We start from the raw sequence: 27,367 nt of genomic DNA, 5'->3' as shown, positions 1-27,367 counted from the left end.
TCTTTTGGAATTTGGTCTGTTGTCACTTTATGCCAGGTGAGGATAGAATAGCAGTGCTGTGTTGCTGGTCTGGTTAATGTTGGAATTCAGAAAACTTAGGGCATTTTGGCAGTATTCAGATCTGTTTCTTTATGTCTGTGTGGAGTTATAGTTCTGTAGCTACTGTCATTTATTAAGCTCATCTCCTCGACAGACACTGTGAAGAATGAATTTGAATTTTGCTCCTGCCCTCTGGAAGTTTATAATTGAAAAGAGTATACAGTGACAAGAAGTGGGGTAAAAATGACAATGAAAATTCCAGATGGTTCTTAGTTTTCTTCTGACACCATCTCTAACTCACTTGAGGCTTACACAAATTATTTTTGTAATTAGCTGAAATGTTATCAGTGATATACTTGACATCTGAAGGAAATGGATCGACCTATTATCCAGACTTGTGTGTTTTATATTTGTCTCTTTCTCTCTTCTTAAATAAATGTCTTCCCTGTTGAGTTGTTTTAGAAATAATTTTAATCTGTATAATTTTAGACAGTTCTTTTCCACGGTAGATAACTTAAAACAATAAATCATTATATGGTGTTTAAGCAGCTAGAGTGGACACATTTCATAAATGTCTTTAAAAATTCAAAATTAGTGGTTATTCACTGTTTAAAAATAGATAAATACAAAGGAAACTATTTGTTCATTTTATGTGACTGTCAAAATATGCCGTGTTTTTTGAGGGGAACATTTTGCATCAGGCAGAGGAAGTAGCTGGTTATATATATTTCTTAAAAGTTCCCCTGAGCTTATTTTTTTTAATGTTAAAAATAGGGAGATAAGGGGAGAATTTTACAAAGCAGTGATTTCCATGAGCAGACGTTAAATTCACGTGGGGTCTGTAATTTGCCAAACCCACATGTTTAGATTTATGAGTCATTCCCACTCTCAATAAATATGTAGATACAGGGTAGCTCGATAATCTGTGTTTGCCTGTTTTCAGTTAGCTACCGAATGACTCAAAGTTGATTAAAAAGAAAGATTGTGTAAAATGTCTTGTTTTTTGTCTCAACTCTTCCTGCTGGCCTCTGAGGGCCTCCCCTGGGGCAGCATGTGCCTGGCCCTTGAGCTCTGCGTGTCTAGCTCACTGCCACCACATGCCACCCGTGTATAAGCCACAGGTCGTCCACACTGCCATCCCTCATTCCTTAGAGCCCCCTGGACTTCTTTGAATTCTTGTCTTTTCTCAAGCAGTTCTATCCTCCTGGAATTCTTTCCTTGTTTTACATGGATCTCTCATCTCTTATCTATTCTTTAAGGCCCATTTCAAAGCCCACCTTCCCAGGGAGTCTTTTCAATTTGTCCTTACACTCTTCTGGCAGTCAGAGCTCTCATAGAAATGCATGTATTCTTCTCTTGGGGTACTTTCCCTCCTCCTTTTAGTATGGTTATCAGTGTGCTTTCCTCCTTCCCAGACTGGCCATCTTTGAGGGCAGGGCTCTGCCTTACCCTTCTGTGCCCACCATGTATGCTGCAGCACCGGCCGTACCCACTGTAGAGGTTCTATATGTGGGAGCAAATGCGTGAAGACCCACAGACGTTGGGTCTGCCCTATGAACCTCTATAATCCTCCTGAGCTACAAGTTGCCTAAATGCTGAAGCATCACGGGATGCAAACCAGGCTAGGCCAGACTGTGAGGACCTTATAGATAAGGCTTAATTCATTCGGCAGCGGGGAGCTATTATTTTTCTACAGAACCTGTTTTTTCAACTGAACATCTTCAGTGAACTTTGTATCTCATGCTGTGCATGCTGAGAAACTGTTTAAGAACGATTAGTTTTGCAGTAATATAAAGGATGAATGGGAGGATGGGAAGCAGGCTGCTCTAAGGAGTTGGGAGAAAAGCAATGGAATATTTTAGGTGTTCTACCATTTGGAATAGATTGAGAAATTTATGCCTTCCTATATGTAAAAGTAGAAGGCGCCTGAAGAGAGGAAAGCCAGAAAAGAAAAGTAGGAAAAATCAATATTCCAAAGAGTGAAAAGTGGGATCAGATTGAAAAGCGACAGAGCTTCAATTCAAAGCATAAAAATAAAAGATGTAGATAAAAGAAGAGTTTAAAAATGTGAGGATGGAAATGCTATTTATTTCTTTAAAAATTGAAATTAGCTATAAAGGGTAGATTCTTAAATTGAAGAATCAAGCTCGACACTTAGAGTAGAAAGGTGTTGGTTTCCGTGTTGGTATGTAATGCGCTGACTGTTCACGTTCCTTTTTCTCACCTGATTAGTGGATCTCTTAGAGTTGAATACAACAAATGAAGTTTTCAAGCAGCACAAACTGAACCAAAATGATCAGCTCCTTAGTGTCCCAGATGTCATCAACTGTCTGACAACAACTTATGACGGCCTTGAACAGACGCATAAGGAGCTGGTCAACGTTCCTCTCTGTGTGGACATGTGTCTCAACTGGCTGCTCAATGTATATGACACGTAAGTTTGCGTTTTTTTCCCATTAGAATACAACCATTGAATGAAATATGTTGATAATGCAAAATGTCTAAATATTTTAAGTGAATTTTTTAGAAAGTACTTTATCCAGTGGAAATGTTTATGTTAATTGTTGAAAAGGAATGGCTTTCCAAAAATTGAGCTCTTAGCCTGCTATAGACCAAAAAAGGATGTCCATCTATAATTTTAAGATTTTGCTTTAATTTGTAAAGGCTGTCAAATTCATGGTGTTTTTTTGTCACCACACCAGGGGAAACCTAGTATAAGTCAGTCCCATTTCCTTCTCCTTCTGGAATGGGCTCTCGTATTTTTTTTTCCCAAAAGATGAAATTTTGTATTTATTGTTAGGTGTTAAAATAATTTACTGGTTCATAATAATCTACTCTGCAAATTTTGTATGACAACTTAAGAGCAATTTGAATGGCAATTAAAGAGATGTAATTTGTCTTTTGGTATTAGCTTTACTTATTGCAATGGTGGTTTGTGTATATATGGTGTTTTAAATAATTTATGCTATAGGACTCTCTAATATATGTAATTTAATTAGATGCTCACTGTTACATAGAGAGCACTCTCAACTTCAAGCATAACTCATTTGCCATTAATTTGGCTTTTTTAAATATGGCAATGCATTTGTGAAATAATCAATTCTAGAAAGACCTGCTGTGGGCTGACATTTCTGAAACCTTAGGAATTATTCATTCTTCTGGTACGGGGTTAAAGTATGCAAAGATGAAATAAGAAAATTAGAAGTGTTGTTTTTCTCTCAGACTCTGAAAGTTATTTTCCATTAATTAGCTATGTGAAAATTTGTGTTTGTCAGCCTTTTATTTGATTTAGAGAGAAAGAAGATAGATGATAGTTCATAAATGGCACATTTAGCTGCTGATTGATTCTGTATAAGAGGTAAATGATGACAATAGCTTTAGAGATGATTTAGTTAAAATTTTGTTTATTCTTTTGATTAGAAAAATCTTTTATCTTCAGTAGTCACAAATATCTTAACAAAGTCTTTTTTTAATAATCAAGTAGCCAGTGTGTGCTTGAGAGCTCTTAAGAAACTCACTGAAGAGCAGAGAGCATGAATCTCAGTTACCAACGTGAATGTGGGATTTACTGGACCGCTGTCGGAGATCTTTTAATAGATTTCATTTTAATGCAGTTTTTCATGTTCCTAGGGTAAAATATGAATGTTAGTGTAAATTTATTGTTAAGTTAATCTTCAATTTTTTAAATCTCCAAATAAGGACATTTTCTGTTGTAAATTCACCAAAATTAGGTGTTTTAAGTACAAAGTCTATAATTTAATTTTATGTCCCAGGAAGAATGCTAAGTTCATAGGATGCTTAGTTAAAGACTCCATTAAGCCTTATGGAGTATGCAGAGGTGCATATTTTGAGCCATATTTTAAAGAAGAATGGAGACGATGTTAAGTCATTCTTCTTTGGCTATAACGGACTACCTTGGCTTGGTAGGGCTGCCATGACAAAGTACCACAGGCTAGTGGCTTAACCAACAGACCTTTATTTTCTCATAGTTCTGGAGACCAGGAGTCTGAGATCAAGGTGTCAGCAGGGTTGGTTTCTTCTGAGGCCTCTGTCCTTGCCTTGTAGATGGCTGTCTTCTCCCTGTGTCCTCACGTGGTCTTTCTTCAGTATGTGCCTGTGTCCTATTCTCCTGTTCTTGTAAGGCCAGCAGTCCTCTTGGATGAGGGCCCACCCTAATGACCTCATTGTACCTTAACTACCTCTTTAAAGACCTTTTCTCCAGACAATAGTCACATTCTGAGGTACCGAGAGTTAGGACTTCAACATAGGACTTTTAGGAGAATTTTACTCAGCCCATAACACATACATATGCTGTTCTCACCGGACAGCCTGAAAGGAAAAGTGCCACTTAGTTGGGAAGGAACACAATATGTGAAATGTTGCGATTCATATTCCAGGGAGTTAAATGTTGATATCTTTCCACTTTCCACTGTCCAATGTGAACACATGGGAAATGCTACCACGAAGGTACTGCTTCTTATTTCAAAAGACAGTATCTGAAAATTTTCCATTTTGAAGGGAAAAGCTTTTAGGATTTATCTCCCTTCCATGCCAAACAAATATAGCAAAGACGGTGCTGGGTCAGAAGGGTATCCGTTCAGTCTATTTTTCTATCTTGGAGAGGAATGTTATGAATTAACCTAAGGAAAAAACACAGTTACTCCTATGATTGTCATCTCAGATGGCTGGAGTTGATTGCCCAAATTTCTCTAACAACTATGACTTATTCGTTTATCTAAACAAGAGTTACTTATTCCTTTCAAGTTGTTAGTTCCCTTTGAGAATCTGGTAGAACTATCATCTGCTCCATGCAATGCACCAGGATACTATGGACCCCTGAGAAGTCCCTGAGCCTTGGAAATGGTACCATGATCTAACCCTTCCATGCATTCAGCTATTCTGACGCTCATTCATTAACCATATTTTTTTTTGTTTTTTGAGGAAGATTAGCCCTGAGCTAACATCTGCCACCAAACCTCCTCTTTTTGCTGAGGAAGACTGGCTTGAGCTAACATCCATGCCCATCTTCCTCTCCTTTGTATGTGGGATGCCTGCCACAGCGTGGCTTGACAAGCAGTGTGTAGGTCTGCACCCAACATCCAAACCGGCGAACCCCGGGCTGCCAAACAGAATGTGTGAACTTAACTGCTGTGCCTTCAGGCCAGCCTCAACCATATATTTTTGACTGCCTTACTTTGTGTAGTATGATGCCGCCAGAACTGGTATTTTCAGCTTTTGAAGTATAATCAGCCAGCTCTTAAAATAAAGAGTGATGCGCACCCAGGAGATTATAGAATTCTGGAAGTGGATGGACTTTGAGGATCTTCCGCTCCGCCCTCTTCATTTTATTGGTTGAGAGACTGACCCACTGAGACAAGACAATTTATCCAGAGCCACCTATTGCATATTGGTGATACATAGGGAACTGACATTCAGATTTTTTGATAATCACTTGATTATTCCTACCATCTTGCCATAGCTAAGAAAAATAGTACTTTGTAAATTATATTAAGTTTGGTGTTTCTTTCAAGTTTTAACATGTACCCAACTCCTAATAGTCTGAATTTTGTGAAAAAAAAATCTATTTTCTTCTGTTGTGGATGACAAGAATCCAAATTTTTGGTTCTGATTGCTTTGTAAGTTGGCAGCCACTTAACATTTGGCATCTCAATTTCTCATCTGAAAAATTGAGATAAAAATATCTGCCCTGCTTACCATCCCTACGGTGATTGTGGAGGGCAAATGAACTAATATATGGAGACAAGGCTTTATAAACTATAAAGAGAAAATTGATTTCATTTGTGAGTTCACGACCTCACTCAGTCTTCTTCTTCCCAGGTTAAAAAGTCTTAATTTCACAATCTTCCCTCTAAATTTAATGGAAATCAAAAGTGTTTAAATCGTGATTTAAATCAATAGTCTGGAGCACTTGGTTTAAATATTTTTGTCCCTACAGAAAATATTAACCTCATTTGCTGAAGTGTTATGTCATGTTTTTCCACTATTCCAAGATGGATATAATTTTATAAGGTGCATGTCTTTCCAGTTAAACTAATTTCAGGAGTGAGTTACAAAAACTATCAGGGACCAAATACTTAAATATTGGGTTATGTCAGTCACTGATAAATTTCGTTGCCTCCCTATTCCCTCTTAAATCCAGATATCTTATTTAATATCAGAGCTCTCTATCATCTGGCCCCATGTGACCTGGACAACTTTATCAGCTGTTTAGCCTTGATGCAAATCCTTGCTTGCACCTGAATGCGTCCTGTCTCTGGTGCTTGCTACCTTGCCTCTGTCCTCTTGCCCAGGCTTTTTCTGTGATAATTTACTTTCTCCTGGTTAGGACAGTCCAGCCAGGTCATGCCTTCAATGTCTGATTTTAGGCTTATCTTCTCTATCAAATGTTGTGAGACTAATGGCTACTCAGACTGATCACTAATCATTAATGCCTAATCAGCCACAATTATCTTTTACTTGGTTATTTCCATGCATAAATGTTGGTCTCATATTTTCGTATGATTCTCTAGTTGTTTTCTTGTCTCACTTCTCCAGCTGGTGTATGAGCTTCTCATGGGTAGAATCGTGTCTTGTACTTTTCTGTTGATCCCTACAGTACACAGAACAGTGCTGGGATCACAGTAAGCCTTCATAACTGTTGACAGCATGATGAATGGATGGTTGACATTTCCGGTGCTCTTCTTGATGATGTTTCTTTCTTGAGTTGTTGCTATAGACTGAAGGTCGTCCTCCAATACATAGCAGTTTGATCTTTTTCCCCTTAAGGGATGCTTTGTCCTTAGCCACAATCATCTACTAGTCCACTCACACAGCCTTTTGTTCTCTTCCTCAAGTCTATTGTCAGATTGTGTCCAGAGAATAAAATTTCCTGATTTTTGGAAGGAAGAAAACAGATATAGGCTATTTTCATGTGATAATTAGGACATACCTAAAAAATATGAAGTAGAAACATAGTTCGTCGCTTGGCTCTGTTTAAGGTTAATTTGAAACTAGTGTTTCTGTAATTGTGAGAAACTGGAATGAGTATGTTAACTTGGATTTCTGCTTATAGTGGCTATATTTGTTTTAAAATTTAAGTATTAGTTATTTCATAGGCCAATTCTGAGTGTTGTACACATACATAGTAAGGGTTCAATAAATTTGTTGGATATTATTTAATATAGATTATAAACTCTAGGCTATTGAGGGACTGTTTTGAAAAGACATTTTACCAATCCCTAGGCATATTTTCCTTTTTTATTTATTTTATACTTTATATGTCATGGTATGTATACAGAAACTTACTTGAGTATTTATAATTTGAGAATGGAAGATGTATCAACTAGTATTAATAGTAAAATGTCCATATCATCAAGATTTAAATATAGTTTGACAGACCAGCTAAAATTAAAGTTACATGACACAGATATTTATCTATTTTTAAATAGCATGAATTACTAAAATTTATGTATTCATATAATTATGTAAACATTTAGTTATAGGTTTTGAGTGTACTGTACTTGTGTATTGAAAACATATCATAAGAAAGTTCACAATAACAACCTAAACTGAAAACTTACCCTGTTTAAATGAAATAATGAAAATAACAATAAAGACTTTTTTTCTGGACTGTGTGTTATCCCATAGCGAGGATCATATGTTATTAATTTTTGGAGTTTTTGCAATTTCCTTTCCCCATCTCCAGGATCTAGTACAGAGTGACATTTGGTAGACAACTCAGTAATTCTTTGCTAAATGACAGAATAAAGAAAACTCTATGCTTTTAAATATGAATTAAATTTTTTCTTCTAGTCACCTTATAAGTGAAGTTGAAATGGGCTCTCATTGGCATAGTATGAAGCTGTTTTCTGGTGTTGGTTAATTAATACATTTTGTATCTAACTGTAATTTGAAACTTCCCCAAATAGAGATTGCACACCTGTCTGCGTAAGATCTTTGAATATTCTAATTGCAATAGTAATTTATAAAAACTGCATTGACAGAGGACAATAAGTTTTTAAGTATTCAACAAGTTATAAGCCCTCAGTATATAGTTAATTTTCTAGTCAGTTTTCTTACATTTGTTTTTAGATATATCACTATACCTTTCTTGCTGTATTGTCACATGCATATTATATATAGCTCAAGCTGTTTATTTTGAATCTTGCATTTATAATTATTAACAGATAGATTTCTAACTCATAGTATTTATAAAAATGAAATCTTGGGGCTGGCTCAGTGGCATAGGAGTTAAGTTCGCACACTCTGTTTCTGCAGCCCCCGGGGTTTGCCGGGTCAGATCCCAGTTGTGAAGATGGGCGTGGATGTTAGCTCAGGGCCAGTCTTCCTCAGCAAAAAGAGGAGGATTGGTGGCAGATATTAGCTCAGGGCTAATCTTCCTCAAAAAAAAAAATATATTTTCAGCTTTATAATTATCATTTTACCTCTGTTTGTTCTTCCTAGTTTATATGTTGTGTGTAAAGTGATGTGAGGGTATATATTCTTCCACGCTAGGTGAAACACACAAATAAAATGTCATGAAATTATGTTTGAGTTTAACATTAATTGTTAAAAGTAAATAGAAAAGCTGTATCTTAAAGATGCAATTATCTTTTAATAGTTTACCCTCAAAAAATAGGTATTCAGAAATAATTAGCATACTCCATCCAGTTTTAAATGCATCTGACGGTGAGATTCTTGTAATTTCAGGGGTCGGACTGGGAAAATAAGAGTGCAGAGCCTGAAGATCGGGTTGATGTCTCTCTCCAAAGGCCTCTTAGAAGAGAAATACCGATGTATGTAAGACCTTCCTACACCAGTAATGTTTTTAGTAATAATAATGGTATCAACTTGTTGGAGACTTACTTCATATGATTTGCTAGTAATAAGAGTTCCTATTTTTTCTAACCTTACTGTACGTGTACGAGGTCAGACAAAGGGTGGCAATGCAGAGATGTGAGTTTGTGGGAAGTGAAAAGCTGATTATAGGATCAAGAAGTGAGGGGCCCTGAGGGAGTGAGAACCAACTACAAATTGTATCTCATTTAATTCTTAGCATAATCACTCCAATATATAGGCATTGTGATTCCCATTTACCAGCTGAAAAAAATTAATGCTGAGAAATGTTAAAAATCTAGTCAAAGGCTGCAGAGACAATAAATCGTGGGGCTAGAATTAAATTGTAGACTTTTCTGACTCTAAAGCCCAAACTTTTTCTACTTCTCTGTACTTCCCATGCTAAAGAAAGAGTTAAGATGGACCAGGACCTTTGTACTATACTCTATACGAGAACCTTGTGTCCTTCCAATGCTGAAAATAGTTGATAGACTAGAATTGTTAGAGACATAGTCAGACAAATAATCATATTTTATAGCATTAGAAAATAAAATGTGATAAAATATTTTCTCATTTTATATTTGTTTTTATGACCAAAGCAATCAGTGGTGTCCCTTTAGCTGTCAGTTCATGAAGGGCATCCTGACATTTGGAGAGGGAGAGGCTCGGGAGCTGGGGCACTTGCCTTGTCATCCCAGCTCTACCTTAGTGGCAGAGTATCTTTAAGCGGGTTACATGATCCCATTGAATACCGCCAGCTAAGAGGTGTTATTACTTCCATTTCACATTTCAGAAAGATGAAATTTAGTGAATTTTCTTCAACTGAAGAATGAAGCTAATAATTCTTGCTTTGAAATCAATTAGAGATAATATGTGAAAAGTCCCTACATATGGCTGTTGTTAAATAAATGGCAGCAATTGCTGCTGTGTCTCCAACTCTTAAGTATTGTACAATATCTCTTGATTGTTTTTGTCCATAAAATGTGAGTTCCTTGATCCTGCCGTACATATTCCCAGATGATTCTTTACAGACATGTCCATGCATTTGGGGAAGACGGATAGGGATATTTCATGATGGAGAGACACCAAAACAAGAGGGTGTTTGATCACAGGTCCTGTGAGCTTAGTTGAGTTTTTCGTCTTATGTGAACATGCACACATTTAAAACAACTTTTATTTTCTGGGAAGGCTGGGAGGTGATTTGATTCTCAGGTCTAGAACGTGATGGCTTGTTTTTCTTACATGGTTTGACAAAAATGTCCGGGAAAAGAGATAGGGGTTTGTATGAAATGGAAAGCTGACCGTGGGATCAGGAGTTGAGGTGCCTTGATAGAGTCAGAACCTAGCAAACTGTGCAGAGAAAAGCTTCGCACGAGGCTTTGTTTGGTGGCACTTTATGTATCTCGAATTCGAATCGTCTTCCGCATCACAGTTGTCAAAAGATACCGTTTTCAAAGCTAAAAAGTTATTTCTGTTATAAGTGGGGAAGGAAAATGTTAATGAACATTTCCTCAGGGTACCAAAATTAGAAAAGGATTTTTTTTATAATCTGTGATTTGTAATTTTCATGTGCCCCTGCAAGAATGTAGGTTTCTCTGAAAGTAACAGTTATGTCACGGTGCTGGGAAGCAAATGCACATTCAACCTCAAGGTTTATCATGAATCTTAAAATGTAAGCGTGATCTGTTTTCCTACATCAATGATTCCTTCCTCCCCTTTCTTTTTCAAGCGCATCATCGGGTGGTAACCTGAGAACACTAGAAAGAGTTTCAACATGGTGGCTGTAGTTATAGAGGAAAAACCAAATTCTACACAGTATAATATATAAAGATGTCTTTTATCTGCACACATACCTTCAAATGTATTTCTGAAATGTGTAATCTCTCCAATGAGAGAATTTAATTTTAATCTTCAAAATATTGCAAGTGATGAATAAAAGATAAACCAATACTGGAAAGAAGAAATGAGTTTTGATTTTATTGAATCAAGAATATTATAAAACAGCTTAGTGTTTGTTTTGTTTAGTGAATAGAAAAGCCTGAGCTATGTGAAAGTGTGGATGAGTTTTTGTTAATAAATCCTTAAAATTTGAATAAGTGTATATTATTACGTGAAATGAAGTAAAACAAAAATAACTTGTATAGTTAATAAGGAATGAGAGACTGGGCATTAAGAAAACACCTAAAAATAAAACATACCTCCTTGTACTTTTTAATGTTTCTTATATAAAATAGATTTGAGTATAGAAACCTTTAAAAGAAGTAAAAATGTATATACACACACACTTATATATAATAGAATATTGAATTTAGGAGTGAACATGAACAGTTAGTAAAAAAAATCTGTTAAAATTTAAAGATTTGCTACTTAAAGTAAGTTTATTCCTTTGACAAATCATGAAGGAAGCTTTGTTTTTGCTCACTATCTTTTTCAATAAGAAGGAAAACCCTTTTGAGACCACTAAAAGAACCCATGTGCATTTTTTGTACCATTTAAAAAGGAAACATTTATTGGTCTATTTATAGGTATTGACATACAATAGCAGGTTGTTTTAAGAAGCATGTGGGTACCCAGTTCCTGATTACAGACATGCAGAATGTCAAGGTTGTTGGAATTCAGGAGACAACTCATCTGCTTCATGCCCCTGTGAATTTTTTTTAATCTACATCCTTCAGTCTCCATACCCAAAGATCTGTTTTATGTCAAAGACCAGTATAGGCAGTTGGAAGTTAACGTGTTGCCTCTCCTCCTTGTAGATCTCTTTAAGGAAGTGGCAGGGCCGACAGAAATGTGTGACCAGAGGCAGCTCGGCCTGTTACTTCACGATGCCATCCAGATCCCTCGGCAGCTGGGAGAAGTAGCGGCTTTTGGAGGCAGTAATATTGAACCCAGCGTTCGCAGCTGCTTCCAACAGGTAAGCACGAAGGATACTGGTCTTATAGGGTGTGCCGGGAATGGTAGGAGGATGTTCCAAGAAATGGAATGGCGACCTGGGCTGGAGTCAAATGGTGGGGGAGGTTGGGTACCATCCCAGAAAGTTTATATTTTCTTTCTTAAGGTACTTTTGATTCAAGAAACAGCAGCCTCCTGAAGGAGACTTATAGTTTCTCAATAGATAAAACCCCAACTCTTTAACATGTGCCATTAGATTGCTAAGATTTGGCCCTGCCTTTGCTCCAGTCTCATCCTTCGCCGCTGGTCCCGTTGTTCTCTGCTTTGCAGCTATACTGTTTTAGTTCCTTCATTTCTGCCTCAGTGCCTTTGGGCATGTGCCCTCTGCTTAGACTGTTCCTCCTCAACCTCTGCTCATCAACTCCCTTCTCATCGCTAATCTTCATTCATTCTTTAGATCTTTGCTTAAATTTCACATCCTCTGAAAATCCTTGTCTGGCCCCTCCATATGGGGTTATGTGTCCTTGCTATATTCCCCTGCATCTCCCTGCCTTCTTATGATGCTCATTACAATTATGATTACGTACTGAGTTGTATAATTGGTTGTTTTGTGTTTTCTTCTTCTATATAAGCTCCACAAACAAGGACTATTTCTATCTTTTTACTATTATCTTCCTATGTACAGTGCCTTGAACACCCTAGCTACTTAGTAAATATTTGCTAACCAGCGAATAAAAACACCCTGAGTTCCTTGTAGACAAGATTTTTTTAAAATATAAATTAAAGATATTGTTAAAATAACAGCCTTTTCTTTGAGAACATACATACATAAGGAGAGGATGTGCAAAGATTTATACTAAGTTACCAATGTAAAACTGAAAAAGCACTTTAGTTTCTTTGATGCTAACTGTATATAAAAGCATTTTAAAAGTGTTACTACTGTTACACATATGCATAGAGTACAAGCCTACAGATATTTTGCCAAAGCATATCCGGTGATTTATCATTGCTGAGAGAAAAAAAAAATGCTTGCACGATCTCTTTAAAGAGAATTGATTTTATGGGTTATTACTTTTTATTTTTATATTTGCAGGGGAAAATTCATTGCCCTAAGCTAATATGTGTTGCAGATCTTCCTCCTCTTTTCCTCCTCCCCCGCTCCACCCCGAAAACCCCAGTACATAATTGTGAATTCTTCTGGTTCTTCTATATGAGCTGCCGCCACAGCATGGCTACTGACAGACAAGTGGTGTGGTTCCGTGCCTGGGAACTGAACCCAGGACACCGAAGCAGCACACACACAACTTTAACCACCAAGCCATCAGGGCTGGCTCGGGTTATTGCATTTTATAACGGCTCTTTTTCTTGTTTTAGAGATATGAAAAACCAAATGAAAATTCTAAGTATGATTCTCACATGTGCTAGGTCCTTAACAACAGCAGAAGGATGTTGGTACAAATTTAACTTTGCACATATGAAAATTACTTAGTATTAGGATCTAAAGAGAGACCAAGACATTTCCTATAATTTATCGTGATAAATTTGGAAATTCTGCAAAGTGCATTCATAGTCACATGCTCCCAGTGTGCCATTGTAACAGCACTGTGTGTTCGAAGAGGACAAAAAGGCAGGTAGTCAGTGTGAAGCAGGATCAGCATAACGCTGACAGCCAAGATAATGGATGTCCCAGTGACAGTCAAAGGCACACATTGGAGCAGGACACGCATACTGGTTTTTATTTAGCATTCGTAATGGCCTTCAAGTTTGAGAAGTGATCAGTGAGTTTCGCAAATTTTTACTGTGTTAGATGAATGAGTTTTATAGGATTCAAGTATTTATGTGAAAAGAGTACGTAGAATTGTGTGGGTTTTGTTTTTGTTTTTTTAATAATCGGGGTATATAAAGAATTGAGATTTTTTTCTTCTTCCTTTATGATAATTTCTGCTTTTTCTATTATTAAATTCTACAATTTTCTTTCCTTGAAGAACCTTAAATGTTTTGTGATTTAACTGACCCAGAAAGCGCTGTATAACTTTCCTTTTGCTTCTGTACAGATTTTCAGAAGATTATGAAGCAACATCACTTGCTGTAATTTAAATGCAGACATTTTCTGTACTTTTACTATGTTGGTTTCCTCACCAGAATAACAACAAGCCAGAGATCAGCGTGAAGGAGTTTATAGATTGGATGCGTCTGGAGCCACAGTCCATGGTGTGGCTGCCGGTTTTACATCGAGTGGCAGCAGCTGAGACTGCAAAGCACCAGGCCAAATGCAACATCTGTAAAGAATGTCCAATTGTAGGATTCAGGTGAGGTGACATATGCCAGCGGTGGCAGTAGGTTACTTTCTCTTCTGTTTGTGCAGTCTCAGTGTGTGTCCATCTTCCTTCCCATTTATCTCCATTCGACCTCCTAAACAAATGGGATGCCCAGCATATTCCATCTATCTGAAGGTGGCCTTCCTTCTCATAGCCACGACATGAAGCTTATTTTATTATTGTCATTGTTATTTATACTCTTTTGCTCCAAAACCAGATTTTTCTGGATTTCTATTTACATAGGTCACAGAAATGTTCAAGCATGATAGTTACATTACTCATTATATATAGATGGCCCTGACAGAATTCGGTGACGTTCTGAGGCCTTGTGGGGCATCAACCTTAAGAAGCAGGAAGCAACATTTAAATACTGACTGAGAAATCACCAAATTACTTTGTGTTACTTCTGCCAAGTTTGGCTTGAAATACTACTACTGTTCACCTTCACGTCAGGAGGGCTGCTAAAGGCCACACTTTAAAGCAGTCAGTTTGTGGCCCCAAAGCAGACTGTGCAGGGTCTATGGTTTGTCGCTAGATGAAGTGTCTTGGCTGTCATGGTCCTTTTGTCTTTTTCTCTTGATATAAATATGCAGTAGACTTCTTAGAATATTCTGTATTTCTCTTCTGGGGGGAATCTGGGAAGTAGCCCCAGTTTAGTCTGGAAATCTGTTATGAAATGACAAAGACACTCAAAGTTTCCTGTGTACCCTTCCTTTGTACCTGAGGAGAAACGAGCTAAGATGGTGATTTGCTGATGGAGAGTCAGTCAGGGTGGCTGGGATTGGTTCTGTTGTATATAGCGTCAGTATCTTGAATTAACCAAAATTGCTTTCGTTTGACTGACTTTATCAGCATAGTTTGTATGAAGAGTATCATTGCATTCTCTGTGGATGGCTAACATATGAAATAGAGCTCAGATTTCCTGTTCTTCCATTAATTATGGTGTAGCTGGGCAGACAATCTAAAGTGTTGTAAGTTCAGAAAGCCTTGGTAGCAGTGAGGCTGTGTGTTCTAAGAGGACGAAAAGGCAGGTAGTCAGTGTGAAGCAGGATCAGCATAACGCTGACAGCCAAGATAATGGATGTCCCAGTGACAGTCAAAGGCACACATTGGAAAGAGGAAGATGGAAAAGGTACAGTTTAAAGGCACCGGGTTTCTTGGAATGGCTGAGTTTGAAGTACCTGGTGGACACAGATGGACAGGATAAGAATCACTAGAATGTGCAAGCTCAGGACACCAGTGGGAAGATAATCCAAAGAGAGACATAACCTTCAGAGCTAATCGTCACTGCCACTTATCCAGTGCTTTTTGTACAGACATTGTGCTAAAATGTGTTGTATTTGTTATTTCATTTACTCATCATAAAAACCCTGTAAGATTGGTAGTCACATCTCTGTTTTATACATGAAAGAACTAAGATCAGAGATGAGGCCACTTGCTCAAGGCTGGATTTCCAATAAGTGGAGACGAAGTTGGGATTCAAATTGAGGTCTTTTGGGCATTGGAGTTCATAGTTCTCTGTCACTATGGTATAACAAAAAATCAGATTAGATTTTTAGGAGAGGAGGAATTTCTCATGAAGAAGCAATTAGGTGATGCTGAACAGAACAACTGATTTAGGACATTGATTATTAGACCAAAAATATTATGTTGGATATAAAAAGTAATGTGAAACCGCAAGAAACATCCAGATTAACTGACTTGGGAAGAGACTGGCTTATATAAAACCTGCCAAATGTGGCCATTTATATAATCTGAGATGTGATGAGGAACTAGATTTCTCAGACCTGTGGAAATGGAGAATAAAGGACAAGACAAAAAGCTCTAAAAAATATTAGCATTTGATTGCACCTTTAAAGCTTTATTTCTTAGAAAGAAAATGACCTGAAGCAAACGTAGCATAATATTAAGATGTTAAAAAGCTGAGATGTGGGTACACTGATGTTTGTTTATTTTTCTCTCTGCTTTTGAATAAACTTGAAATATTTCATAAGAGAAATACATTTGAAGAGCAGTTACAAAGGGGAACAATGTCAAGTGTTAAATTTCAGATGTTTAAGTTTCCAGTATAAGTGTAAAATTCATAGGTGAATGTCTCCAGTATAAAGATGTGAAGTTGACCAGGTGGTCAGAGATCCAGGTTACAGCAGGATATGCAGGAGGCGGTGTATTGAAAACTAAACCTGGAGTCAGGCTGCTTGGATTTGAATCTTCGATATACTGTTTGACTGTGTGACTATGGATAAGTTTCTTGGCCTTCCTGAATCTGAGTTTCCTCAACCTCAAATCCTATGAGTGTTTTCTCGTAGGAACAGTTAATACATAAAAAGTGACTAGGAAACTCCCTATCACAAAAAGAGCAGGCATTCAGTAAATGTTAGCTGTTTTTATTATTACTAATGATTATTATAATAATCATTAGTGGGATGGTAGCTAAGTCCATGAGTGTTACTGAACTGTTTATTGAGTTGTCATTGAACTGTTCCATTAAGTGGAAATACCAGAAAAGCCTGAACAGTGATGATGCTCAGTGGCATGCGGGATTGAAAAGAGGTATAAAAGTGAGAAAGACCATCAGTGTTCTTAAGAGAAGTAGGAAACATGCTGTTGTGGAAATCCAAGAGAGGACGTGAGAAAGATGGCAGAGGTGTTCAGAGCAGCAGAGGGATTCTAAAGTTCATATCTGGGAACAGACCTTTGAATGAGGAGTCATTGGTCACCGTAGAAAGAACTCTTTCCACGTCATGATAAGAGTGGAAGGCAGATCTCAGGCTCAGCAAAATAAGTAGGTTAGTACATGCCAACAACCTGTTCAAGGGCTCTAGCTATAACTTGAAGAGACTATGTCTGTATAGTGAAAATGGTAAGATGGTTGGTGATATATTATCTTCCTTTTACTGGCATATATAGTTTCCCCAGTTTCCTATATTGAGAATATAGTACCTTTAAATTTTAAAATTTCTGAATAGACGAGAAGTATGTCTGAAATTGACACCTGGTTTAGGGACAAGATCAAGCAAAGGTTTCTTCAAACTAACGGTGACTTGATGATTGCACAAAAATTTTGCGTGGAGGGAGTGAATATAAGAACAATTCCAATAGTAAAACAGGGCCAAGGTGGAATTGCTCTGAGTAGCTTTTAGGTAGAGGGATGGCTCTTTCTCTGAGCTACAAGGAAGAATGAAAACCCAGCTCCAGAAATACCAATCAAGGACTATGTGCATTATAGAATAAACTTAACTTCATCCAGGCTGACTCCGTATCAAGCTGCCATTTTAGATATTTCTTTTTCTCTGAATTTTTATAAACACTGCTACAGTTTTTCTCTAATTACTTCCAAATTAAATTTTAATGAACTCTTAGATTTACAGAATGTTTTGCAAGCTGGGAATTATTTCAGTTCGGATCACATACGGCTGCTTAATAGTAGCATAAATAAATTAGAGGTTTAGTTTCCTTTCGTAGAAAGAAAGTCCTAGAATAGGCAATCCAAAACTGAAGGATGGCTCTGCAGTCATCTGCATCCCTAGTTCTATCATTTTTTTCCCCCAGCTTCATTGAGGTATAATTGACATATAACGTATAAATTTAAGGTGCACAACGTGTTGATTGGGCACACTTATATTGCAAAATGATTACCTCCATGGTGTTAGCTGGCACCTGCATCATGTCACATAATTGCTGTTTCTTTTTTGTAATGCAAATATTTAAAAGCTACTCTCTTAGCAATATAAAAACTATGCAGTATGTCAGATCCCTGGAACTTACTCATCTTCTAACTGGAAGCTTGTCCTCTTTAACCAACACCACCTCTTTCGTAGCTCCGTCTTTGCCCTCTGCTGTCCCTGCCATGTGGCTTCCATCTTCAAGGTCCCCTTGGCTAACGGAGTGTCTCTTCTGGATGTCAGGTCCACTTTCCGGAAGGAGGGAGACGGCGGTACGCCTTCCCACCCGAGTCATCCCTTGAAATCCCAGCTAGCAACTCCACCCCGTGCCTGCGACTTGCATTGCGCTGTCACCACCATCAGCTAGAGAAACTGAGACAGTGTTTTCAGCGGGGCACACTGCCCACTAACAGTTCAGGGGTCTGGCACCAGTGAAGAAAGGGAGAATGGCTATCTGCCATGGAGGTGTTCAGCAATAAACAAAACTCCATTTACAAGAGATGTCAGTCGTTGTCAAGCCACGCAGATAGGTCAAGAAATATAGTTGGTGTAGGTGGTTGTTTCAAGCCAGATAGCTTCCCTGCCAAAATAAGCTGGGTGTGTAGGATACGTGCATTGATTTTCCTGAAATCAATTTGCAAGGCATTCTATAGGTCATTTTAGAAGCTGCTCAGCTTTTAATAGGTTACATTATTAACTTCATATAACCTTTACATTTGGTTTCCATTTTCAGTGTTAGTCCTATTATTTAATTGTTTTCTGTAGAAATGTATATATTTATGCTGTATATATCTTATTACCGTCAGTCATCCTTTTTAGCAGATGGAGGATCTGGGAGATGTTTTCCACTCGGACCCAAAAAAAGCTTAAAATCTAGAGTTTTGCTCTTCTAAATAAGATTCTGCAATTGAAAGTCACCGTAGTGTCATTCTTAAGTGAGAGATTTGAAAACACTGTTTCCAGTCAAGAATGTGTGGTGATTAAGGTTTTATTTAGTTTGCTCTTTAATTTTTTTTCCTAATGACTAGTTTAAACCAAATATGAAAATGTTCCTTGTAAAAAATAATGCCTTTGTGAGGGAATTTTGAGATTCATTTCTTACTGGTGGCATAATTGACATTTTAAGTTTTGGTGTATCAAGCTAATAAAAATGACTTCTCTTTTCTTCTCTGCCATTTTGCATTCACATTCAAACATTGCAGAAAATCTTCAGACATAGATTTTTGTCTTCTCATCATGTTGTGAAACAAATGGAAACGTTTTAGAAACTTGAACTCCAAAAATTTGCTTTTGTTTTTAACTTGGGAGTTGTTTTCATTAATTCCCTTGTGAAATTCAAGATTCTCTTTGTCCTAATTGGGAGCTAGGATACTAAGCAAATTCCACATTTGTGGCCAATATCCCTTGTATTTCTGTGGTGATTTGGATGAATGAAATTCCTTACCACAAATGATTGATTTGGGCTAAATAATAGGCTTGCAGGCCAATGAATTTTCATTTCTTCTTTCTAGGTATAGAAGCTTAAAGCATTTTAACTATGATGTCTGCCAGAGTTGCTTTTTTTCGGGTCGAACAGCAAAAGGTCACAAATTACATTATCCGATGGTGGAATATTGTATACCTGTGAGTACTGAGCCACTGTTTTTTGTTTGTTTGTTTTGGTTTTAATATATTGCTTTTGAATTAACTAGTGTCTAAAATTATTCAGTTTATCACACAACTTTTTCTGGGAAAAAATCACTTTCAAGATTGTGTAACCATATATATTTTATTTTCTTTTAATTAACTATATCTATGTTGAATTAATTAACAAATAATTATACCCTTTTCAGAAAAATTAATCTATTAAATTTTGTTTACATCTGTGTTTTGATTTTAAAGTTAACTTTTTTTGGTAGCAAACTCTTTTAAGAGCTCACACTGACCTACATTGAAGCTGATACTAGGTAATGAGAAGTCATGTTCCTTTTAGACATATTTAAGATGTGTTTTCATAACTAAATATTATATTTACATTAGTAAAAATGTAGAAAACAGAGAAAGTAAAAAATCCATAAATCTAGCTCCTGAATTAAACTATCTTCCAATATTTTCCCATGTCTCTGATTTTAAGATTTTATTTATTTCTATATTTATGTAATTTTGATTCTGATTTTTTCACTGAACATGGTATACTGTGTTCCCCCATGTTGTCACCCAGTATAATTTTTTTCTGGTCCCAGAATATTTAATTTATCTGTAGTATAATTTATCTGACCATACCCTAAATTTGGACATTTAGCTTATTTTCAATTTCCTGGTATTATAAACAACACTTTTAAAGTTATCTTTGTGAACACAGCTGTTTCCATATGTTACATAAATTACGTTTTCATAGAATAAAGTGCTAGAAGTAAGTGATCTTGGTCAATGAATATGAGTATTTTTATGGCCAACATACTTTATAGCAACTTATTTTCTGAAAGAGGTTTATACCACTTTACATTATTATCACAATTTATTAATGTCCCAATTTTACTACAGTCTCACTAGTATTGGATACTGATTCTTGTTGCTCCTTGGATCCAAAGCTGTTTTTTTCTAAAGTTAATCTTCATTTTCTGTCAACAGCTATTTTCTAGCTTCCTTCAAAATAGTGAACGAAAATTTATTCATAGAGCTGTACGTTTTCTTTGGTTTAGAGAATTGAGTTACTTTTTGGATCATAAATTGACAGAAAGGCAGCGATACTTACAAAATATACACATATAAATCTCACTCACATTCTTAGGTATCTTATCTCAAATAAATAGGTACCCCGTATGTGGAGAGGAAATCTCTAGAAAATGTTGCGGAGTTATAATAGATGAAATACCCATAGTGAATAGTAACTTCAACTAGGAAAGATAATTCCCCTAAGAAAATTTGTGAAGCACCATTTATTGTTATGATTAACATATTTATTCACTCAACAAATAAATGGTGAGGACTTACCATGAGTCAGACACTGTCCTGGCTGTGATAATTCATCAGTTCACTAGCGAAATAGACAAGATTACTGACTCTCCTGCTCCTTTCCATTTAGGAGGAGGGGATGTGTGACAGGGAAGAGGAAACAAATAAATGAAATCATTGCCAATTGTAGTAGGTGTCTTTAAAGAAATACTTGGGTAATGAGATAGAAGATTAGAGGAGGCGCTTGGGATAAAGAAATTAAGGAAGGTCTTTCTGAGAAGTGAACCTTTGAGTTGAGATTGAAGGATGAGAAAGAATCAGCTGTGTAAAGAACTAGTAGGAAGGGTATTTCAGAAAAAAGAAACTGCACACACAGTGGTCTGGAAGTGGGAAAGATGTTGGCATGATTGGGGCACAGAAGAAAATGGAGCATATTCCACAAGGGGAGTGTGGTAGGTGTCACTGCCTATATAATTTGAAGTGCTCTGAGCAAAATGAAAGTGTGGGGCCCCTTGTTAAAAAAATTATTATGGCTTTCAAGATGGCAACAGCAGAGCATTAAGCCAAGTTCAGGGCACTTCGGAACACAGGATGCTTTGCAGCTGCACAGGTCACGCATCCATGAAGCTGGCTCTGGGAGTGGGAAAAAGGTGGAAATGACTAGAGAACAGAAAGAAACTGAAGTGAGTTTCACAGAGTGAATTTCTAACCTTCACAAAAAGGAGAATGATGGGAGATGGGGTTAAAGAGAAAGGCAGGTGTCCGATTGTGCAGAACCCTGCTGATCATTGAAAGGAACTTGAATTGGGGAGAAATATTGTATTAATATTTGCGTGATTAGAGCTATAAATTTAGGAAACTGATTATAAAGAACTAATGTCAAAATGGGAAAAATCACAGAGTACATACACGATAAAGACATAAAAATTACTACATATTTAAAGATGTATAAAGTAAGTAAAGATGTATAAAATTACTATTTTCCTTGGTCTTAAATACAATAATCTCTAATGGTTTTGCAAAATACCCACGCAGTTTGAAATCTACATATCTTCAATGTCAGTCATTGGCCAGTAGAGCTGTGCTTGAGAAGCACTGATACACTGATGAATTTCACCCTCCAACCACCATTTTTAAATAAAATCTGTAAATTAGCTAAAACTCTTCTTGTGACACAGTCTTGACAAAGTCACTGTTATCATGTCGGAGATTACGGCTTACCCTGCGTAGTACAGGACGGCTTCCTTCTTGCAGACATGCTTTGGAAAGTCCTCTGTCCCTTTCTGAAGTTTGCTTAGTGATCTTAATCAGCAAGCTACTCATAAATCATCTCTTAGGACAGGTTATTTTCTGCATTTGACCCCGCAACTTTTGATAAAATGACTAGAAATATATGTAAGTTGAGTCTTTGAAAGGCATGCCTTGAATTTAATAGTAATCAATTAGTTAATTTAACTGCTTCCCAAATTTTCTTTCTTTTCATCCACATTCTTTGAAATTTTGCTCTCCTCTTTTAAGTAAACTTTATTTATAGTTCATCTGTCTTTACACAATGTTCCCTGGACTCATTCGATGTCTGCCTTAGGAAAGGAACTCAAATGTGAGTTTTTCAATACAATAATCATAAGCTCTGCCTGAATGTAAGCGGATCAAACCTTTCCATGCACATGTCTGCATTTCTCATAGTGCTAGGAAAATGCTCCCGTTGCTTTACTGACGCGATTTCTTTCCCCTTCCACTTCCTTTTCCAGCTCACTCTGAATGTTTCTATGGTTAAGAGTTTCTGAAGCCTTATTTTAAACCTTCAAAGCTTGAGAAATATTTCTTTAAACATATCAGCCTACTATCTATGGCAATGTTTGTCTTTAGATGTAGGAAGACTAATGGTGTATGAAGTAGCTATTGTAATTTATGAAGGTATTTTATGAAATTGATAATAAAACATTTATATACCGAAATGAAATGGAATTTTTCTCTCTCTAGAAAATGATTTTTTTAGCTATTATTTTCCCCCACCATTGCTATAATCCAGATTTGTACATTTAAGAATTCTTTCATTAGGCTCAGTAAGAGTCCATCTAAAACAGACAACGTGGTATGGATTATGTTTAATGCCTGTCACCATTCTCTCTCTGTTCACCCAAATTCCACCTTTTCACAAAAGCAACTCAACTCTTACTTTGTGTGAAATCTTCCCAAACTTCTCTGGTTTCCCCTCACCAAAACGTGTCCCTCTGTGGTCTGCCAGTAGCCTCGACTTCCCCAGTTAGCATTGGATTCTATGTTATCTTGTACTGTTTTCTGTGTGGTATTTTTACCACTCAACTATCTTTTTAACTCCTTGAGAATAAGGATAAATCTGATACTTTTCTTACTATGCTTAGGTAAATCTGGCTCATAAAAGCTAAATGAGCTCATATCTGACATTATAAATACTAATTATAGAATATTAAAGCTGGAAAGGATCTAAGAGATCATCTAACTCATCCTCATCTTAAAAAACTAAGTCTTAGAGAAGGTAAGTGATTTGTTCAAAATTAGTGGCATGGATTTAGTGATTTAGTTTCATTAGGGAAATATACTCACAATTTGGAACATTAGTAAACTGTTTTCTGTCTGATGGCTGGAGTATTATATTTGTTGAGTGCCCTGTTATATACCAGGCATTTGCTGCAGACTGGAGATATAGTGTAAATATAATGAAGGAGAGAAAAGATCTCTATTTGGAGAAATTCAAGACTGTATATTTTTTAGAATGACTAAGGTTATGGATCAAGAGTCAAAATTTTGTCTTGTTACCTGTGCACTACCTGTTTGAATTTGGAGAGTATAGTTTATTTCTTAAAAAATTGCATTTTATATTAAAGATGTTCACATTTTAATTTCTTTTTTATTGAAGTAAGAGTTTATGATGATTTAATTTTCAAGTGAAAATTACCCTTACTGGATCTTTTTAAAAAAGTCGTCTCTATTCTCTGTTGCAAATAACCAAAATTTAACTCCAATCAGAAACATTTTTGTATATTAGGACCTATAATAGACAGGCCTTTAAATTATAGAGAGAGGGTGATGAATTTCACATATGATTTGTAAGAGTTCGTGTAGTTGCTGACAGTGACAGAGAGCTGGATAGGGTTAAATACCAAGGAGTTTGAAATTGCTGCTGGGGGCAAGCATGAGTCACCAAGACATGAATAAATTGATGGCTGCATTGCCACAAGAGTGCAGCTGAGGTTAATTGGCAAGGAGTTGCCGTCTATGGCTCCGTCATTGCTCAGTTGCTTTGGAATCAAAAGATGGTAGGTATATAGTGGAAGACCAAGGGAGTGAACAACTCAAAAGTGTTAATAATACTGGGATGGATTTGGGCTACCCCATGCTGAAAAGATCCCAAAGACAGTTGAGGGGCTAGAGATCATGATGATGGGGGAAAGAACGGGTTATTCATATTAAAGAAGTAGGAGCAAGGATCAGAAGGTACCAGTCCGCAAAAGACTTTTCCAAGTTAGAGACTTGGGACTGAAAGATGTTTTGTGTATGACGAGGCCTGAGGTGTGGCTATACCCTAGTGTGTGACTGAAGTGGGACATGAAAGGTTTTGGAGATGAGATGGCATTTACAAGATCGTCAGTATGTTTCTAGAGGTGACAGATGATAGCTGTGTCTGGCCAAGTACCGTCAATGGGGAGTGGACGGCCACATTGGTATCAGTAGGTGTTAAGGCTTAGGGAAATGGTGTACACCTCCTGTGCTCTTGGCCTTTGGGAGGGAGAGATTACACAGCCCATAATGGAGAGGATTGTGGGGGAGATGGGATCATCAGAGGGCCATCAGGATTCATTGAAGGAGAAAGGTTGAAATCACAGTTATGAACAGATGTGTGGGAATGTGTGCATGAGTAAAAGAACAGAGTCCACAGTAGTGGGAAAGAAAGAAACAGACAGACCATGTGCATCTTGTGAGCGGCAGTGGCCCCATCCATGCAGGAAAAAGGAGAAATGGTGAAAGGCCATAGAGAGAGCACCTACCTGATGGTCAGTGTAGATCTCAGGAACTGAAGGGTTAGCTGGGAGAGGAAGGGGTTTGAGAGACGTGTTAGCTCAGGGAGAAAGGATGGGATCTTTGCAAAATTTTATTGCTAGAAAGGTCAGCAAGATCAGCTACTCCCAACATTCAAATTGTTGTGGCGGAATCATTGCAAGATTCTCTGTTTATGTGCTGGGTTTGGACAGTTTGTACTGATAGTTTTGTACTGATTGTTTTGTTGAGATTTTTGGTGAGAAAAGGGGAGGATGGGGAAAAAAACCTTAATAGGAAACAGCTTATTAAGTTAATAACACTTAAAACAAATTTGTACTGTATTTGTTAAGCAAGTGCATGTTGCTTTCAAAGCAACAGGTTCAAGCATATTCTTGTCAATATTGATTAATATATAGGGAAATAAACCAAAATTTCATATTTTCAGTGTTTTCAGAAACTGTAGAAAATCAGTTTTCTACTGTAAAAAATAGAAAAGGCTTTCTTTTTAAAGTTAAAAGTGAAATCACATCTTTTCTTCACAAGCTGTATGTCGTCGGCAAGAAAGAAACCCAAACAAATAGGACAAAGGAAAAAGCTGGAAATGCTTGTTTTGTCTACTCCTCTCCACCACTGCCTGCATTGATGTATTCCTAAGACTATAAAAATCAAGTGTAAGAAAATGCTGATTCATCCTTTGGAAAACTCTATCTTGCGTTACTGTAGGTGTCTTGGGCAGTCTTGCTTCTTTGGATGAGACTTGGGATGCTTGCCAGTATGCTAAAAACGCAGCCTCATTCCTATTTCTCTGACCTCAGCATCCTGAGCTTCTCACCCACCTTACACTGTTTTCCCAGTGAGTTGAGTGCATTTAGAGTGTGTCATTAGCTTTTAAAGTAAGGCTTGGACAAAATCCATTTTACTTTGAGTGATTTCTTAACCTACTTATTCTTGACCCCTCGGTGATTCTGTTAATGCTAATTTTTTAGTTTCCTATTTTTCCATTAGAACTTGAAAGGCTCCAAGCTTGTCTCACCAATTTCATCCTATCCATAGAATTCGGTGTGTCTGAATTTCAACTTATTGAAATCTATGAACCTTAATCAAAACTGAAACATTGTTTTGCAGTTTTTAAAAAGCCTATTGGAATATCTTTAAGATAAGTACTGTGATAATGAAATGTACTCCTTAGAAGTATGCATATACCATTTGGGACTATTGACTTCTATGTTTAAGAAGCAAATCTTGCCAATGGGGGGCTGTTCAACAATGATTTTGGCACTCGTGCATGATCCAAGTGATAGTGTTTAATTATTCTGCTCATGTGCCAAATGACTGGGTTGTTTCTTATATAACCTTGATTTTCCTCTCTGTACTTCCTTGTTGTCCTCTGTCTATAACTTATTCATACTTGCAGTTAACAGTTAAAAATCTAATATTAGGAATATTTGTTAAGGAATTAGATAATACTGCCATCCCAAGTTATGAATTGCCAAAAACAAATTGGGAGGAGATTTAAAATGAATATGGTTTTGTCTCTTAGTTTGCAGTTCTTTTGGGCGTTTTGCTTAAATTACTAAGTAATTAGAAGTTGGGTGTTTTGACCTTTAGGTTATTTGACTTCATTGTTAATAGCCCCTTTTTATGTTTTGCTTTGTGGATCTTTGGTGTTACTAGTGGGAGTTTTTTGAGCTGAAGAAGTAAAGTAATTTATTCGAGGACCCGCTTGACTGTAACCATGAGGGTTAGCATTCCTGAATTCTAACTTTTGCACCTTAACCTTATTGTTGCTTGTGGTTCACATTAATGAGAAGGAAAAGCCATATATAGATATAGTGATGTTTTTAAAGTTCAATAGTGCATAGCTGTCAGCATTTACAATAAGAATATACAGTTTGAAACATGAACAGGATAGAATGATACAAAGTATTTATATGTAGGTATGCAAACACAAGGAAAAATCTCTAAAGTTTACTCTAATGATGTCTATATTTGTTCTCAATCAACAAATAAAATAGGGGCTGGCCTGGTAGCCCAGCGGTTAAGTGTGCACATTCCGATTCAGTGTCCCAGGGTTCGTCGGTTCGGATCCTGGGTGTGGACAGGGCACCGCTTGGCACGCCATGCTGTGGTAGGCATCCCACATATAAAGTGGAGGAAGATGGGCACAGATGTGTGCTCAGGGCCAGTCTTCCTCAGCAAAAAGAGGAGGATTGGCAGCAGATGTTAGCTCAGTGCTAATCTTCCCTCCCCCCCCAAAAAAAGAAAGAAAATAGAGGAAAATTTAAAATCCTCCCAGCTTTGGTTGGCAAATAGAACTCAAGAGTGAAAAATCAGGCTGGCTTGCCAGGAGTTCTTAGGGTTTTGATGGAGAATTAGACGGATAGACTAACCGCAGGGTATATTTTATAATTCATCAATACTTTTTAATATTTTATTCATTCATTTGTGTTAGTTGGTGGGGAGCAGGTCGGGAACTAATTACTTCTTATTATCCAAATAAGTTTTCATTGTTATCTCGCTGCTACTTAACAGCAGCATAGCAGAGGGAAGTATAATTTTGAGTATTCACATGCCCACTTGTCTGTGCAGATTTAGTTCTAAAACATTTTTCACAGTGACTCACCTTCATTAGCTTTCTAAAAATGACAACTTGAAGGACAGTCC

The 27,367-nt window shown here is 37.0% G+C and overlaps 1 protein-coding gene across 15 annotated transcripts in view; it reads left to right on the top strand.

Annotated features, from left to right (window-relative positions):
* Positions 1-27,367, top strand: part of UTRN (utrophin) — a 486,786-nt gene that overhangs the window by 421,945 nt on the left and 37,474 nt on the right. For all 15 annotated transcript variants that reach the window (XM_046669467.1, XM_046669473.1, XM_046669465.1 and 12 more), the window contains 5 exons: positions 2,272-2,473; positions 8,749-8,834; positions 11,631-11,788; positions 13,909-14,075; positions 19,261-19,372. In XM_046669467.1, the coding sequence (XP_046525423.1) occupies positions 2,272-2,473; positions 8,749-8,834; positions 11,631-11,788; positions 13,909-14,075; positions 19,261-19,372 (725 nt within the window). The remainder of the gene's footprint in view (positions 1-2,271; positions 2,474-8,748; positions 8,835-11,630; positions 11,789-13,908; positions 14,076-19,260; positions 19,373-27,367) is intronic.

The sequence above is a fragment of the Equus quagga genome, chromosome 8 (assembly GCF_021613505.1).
Source record: "Equus quagga isolate Etosha38 chromosome 8, UCLA_HA_Equagga_1.0, whole genome shotgun sequence".
Lineage (NCBI taxonomy): Eukaryota > Metazoa > Chordata > Mammalia > Perissodactyla > Equidae > Equus > Equus quagga.
The sequence above is the reverse complement of the archived record's forward strand: the minus strand, read 5'-3'. Positions and strand labels throughout refer to the sequence as shown.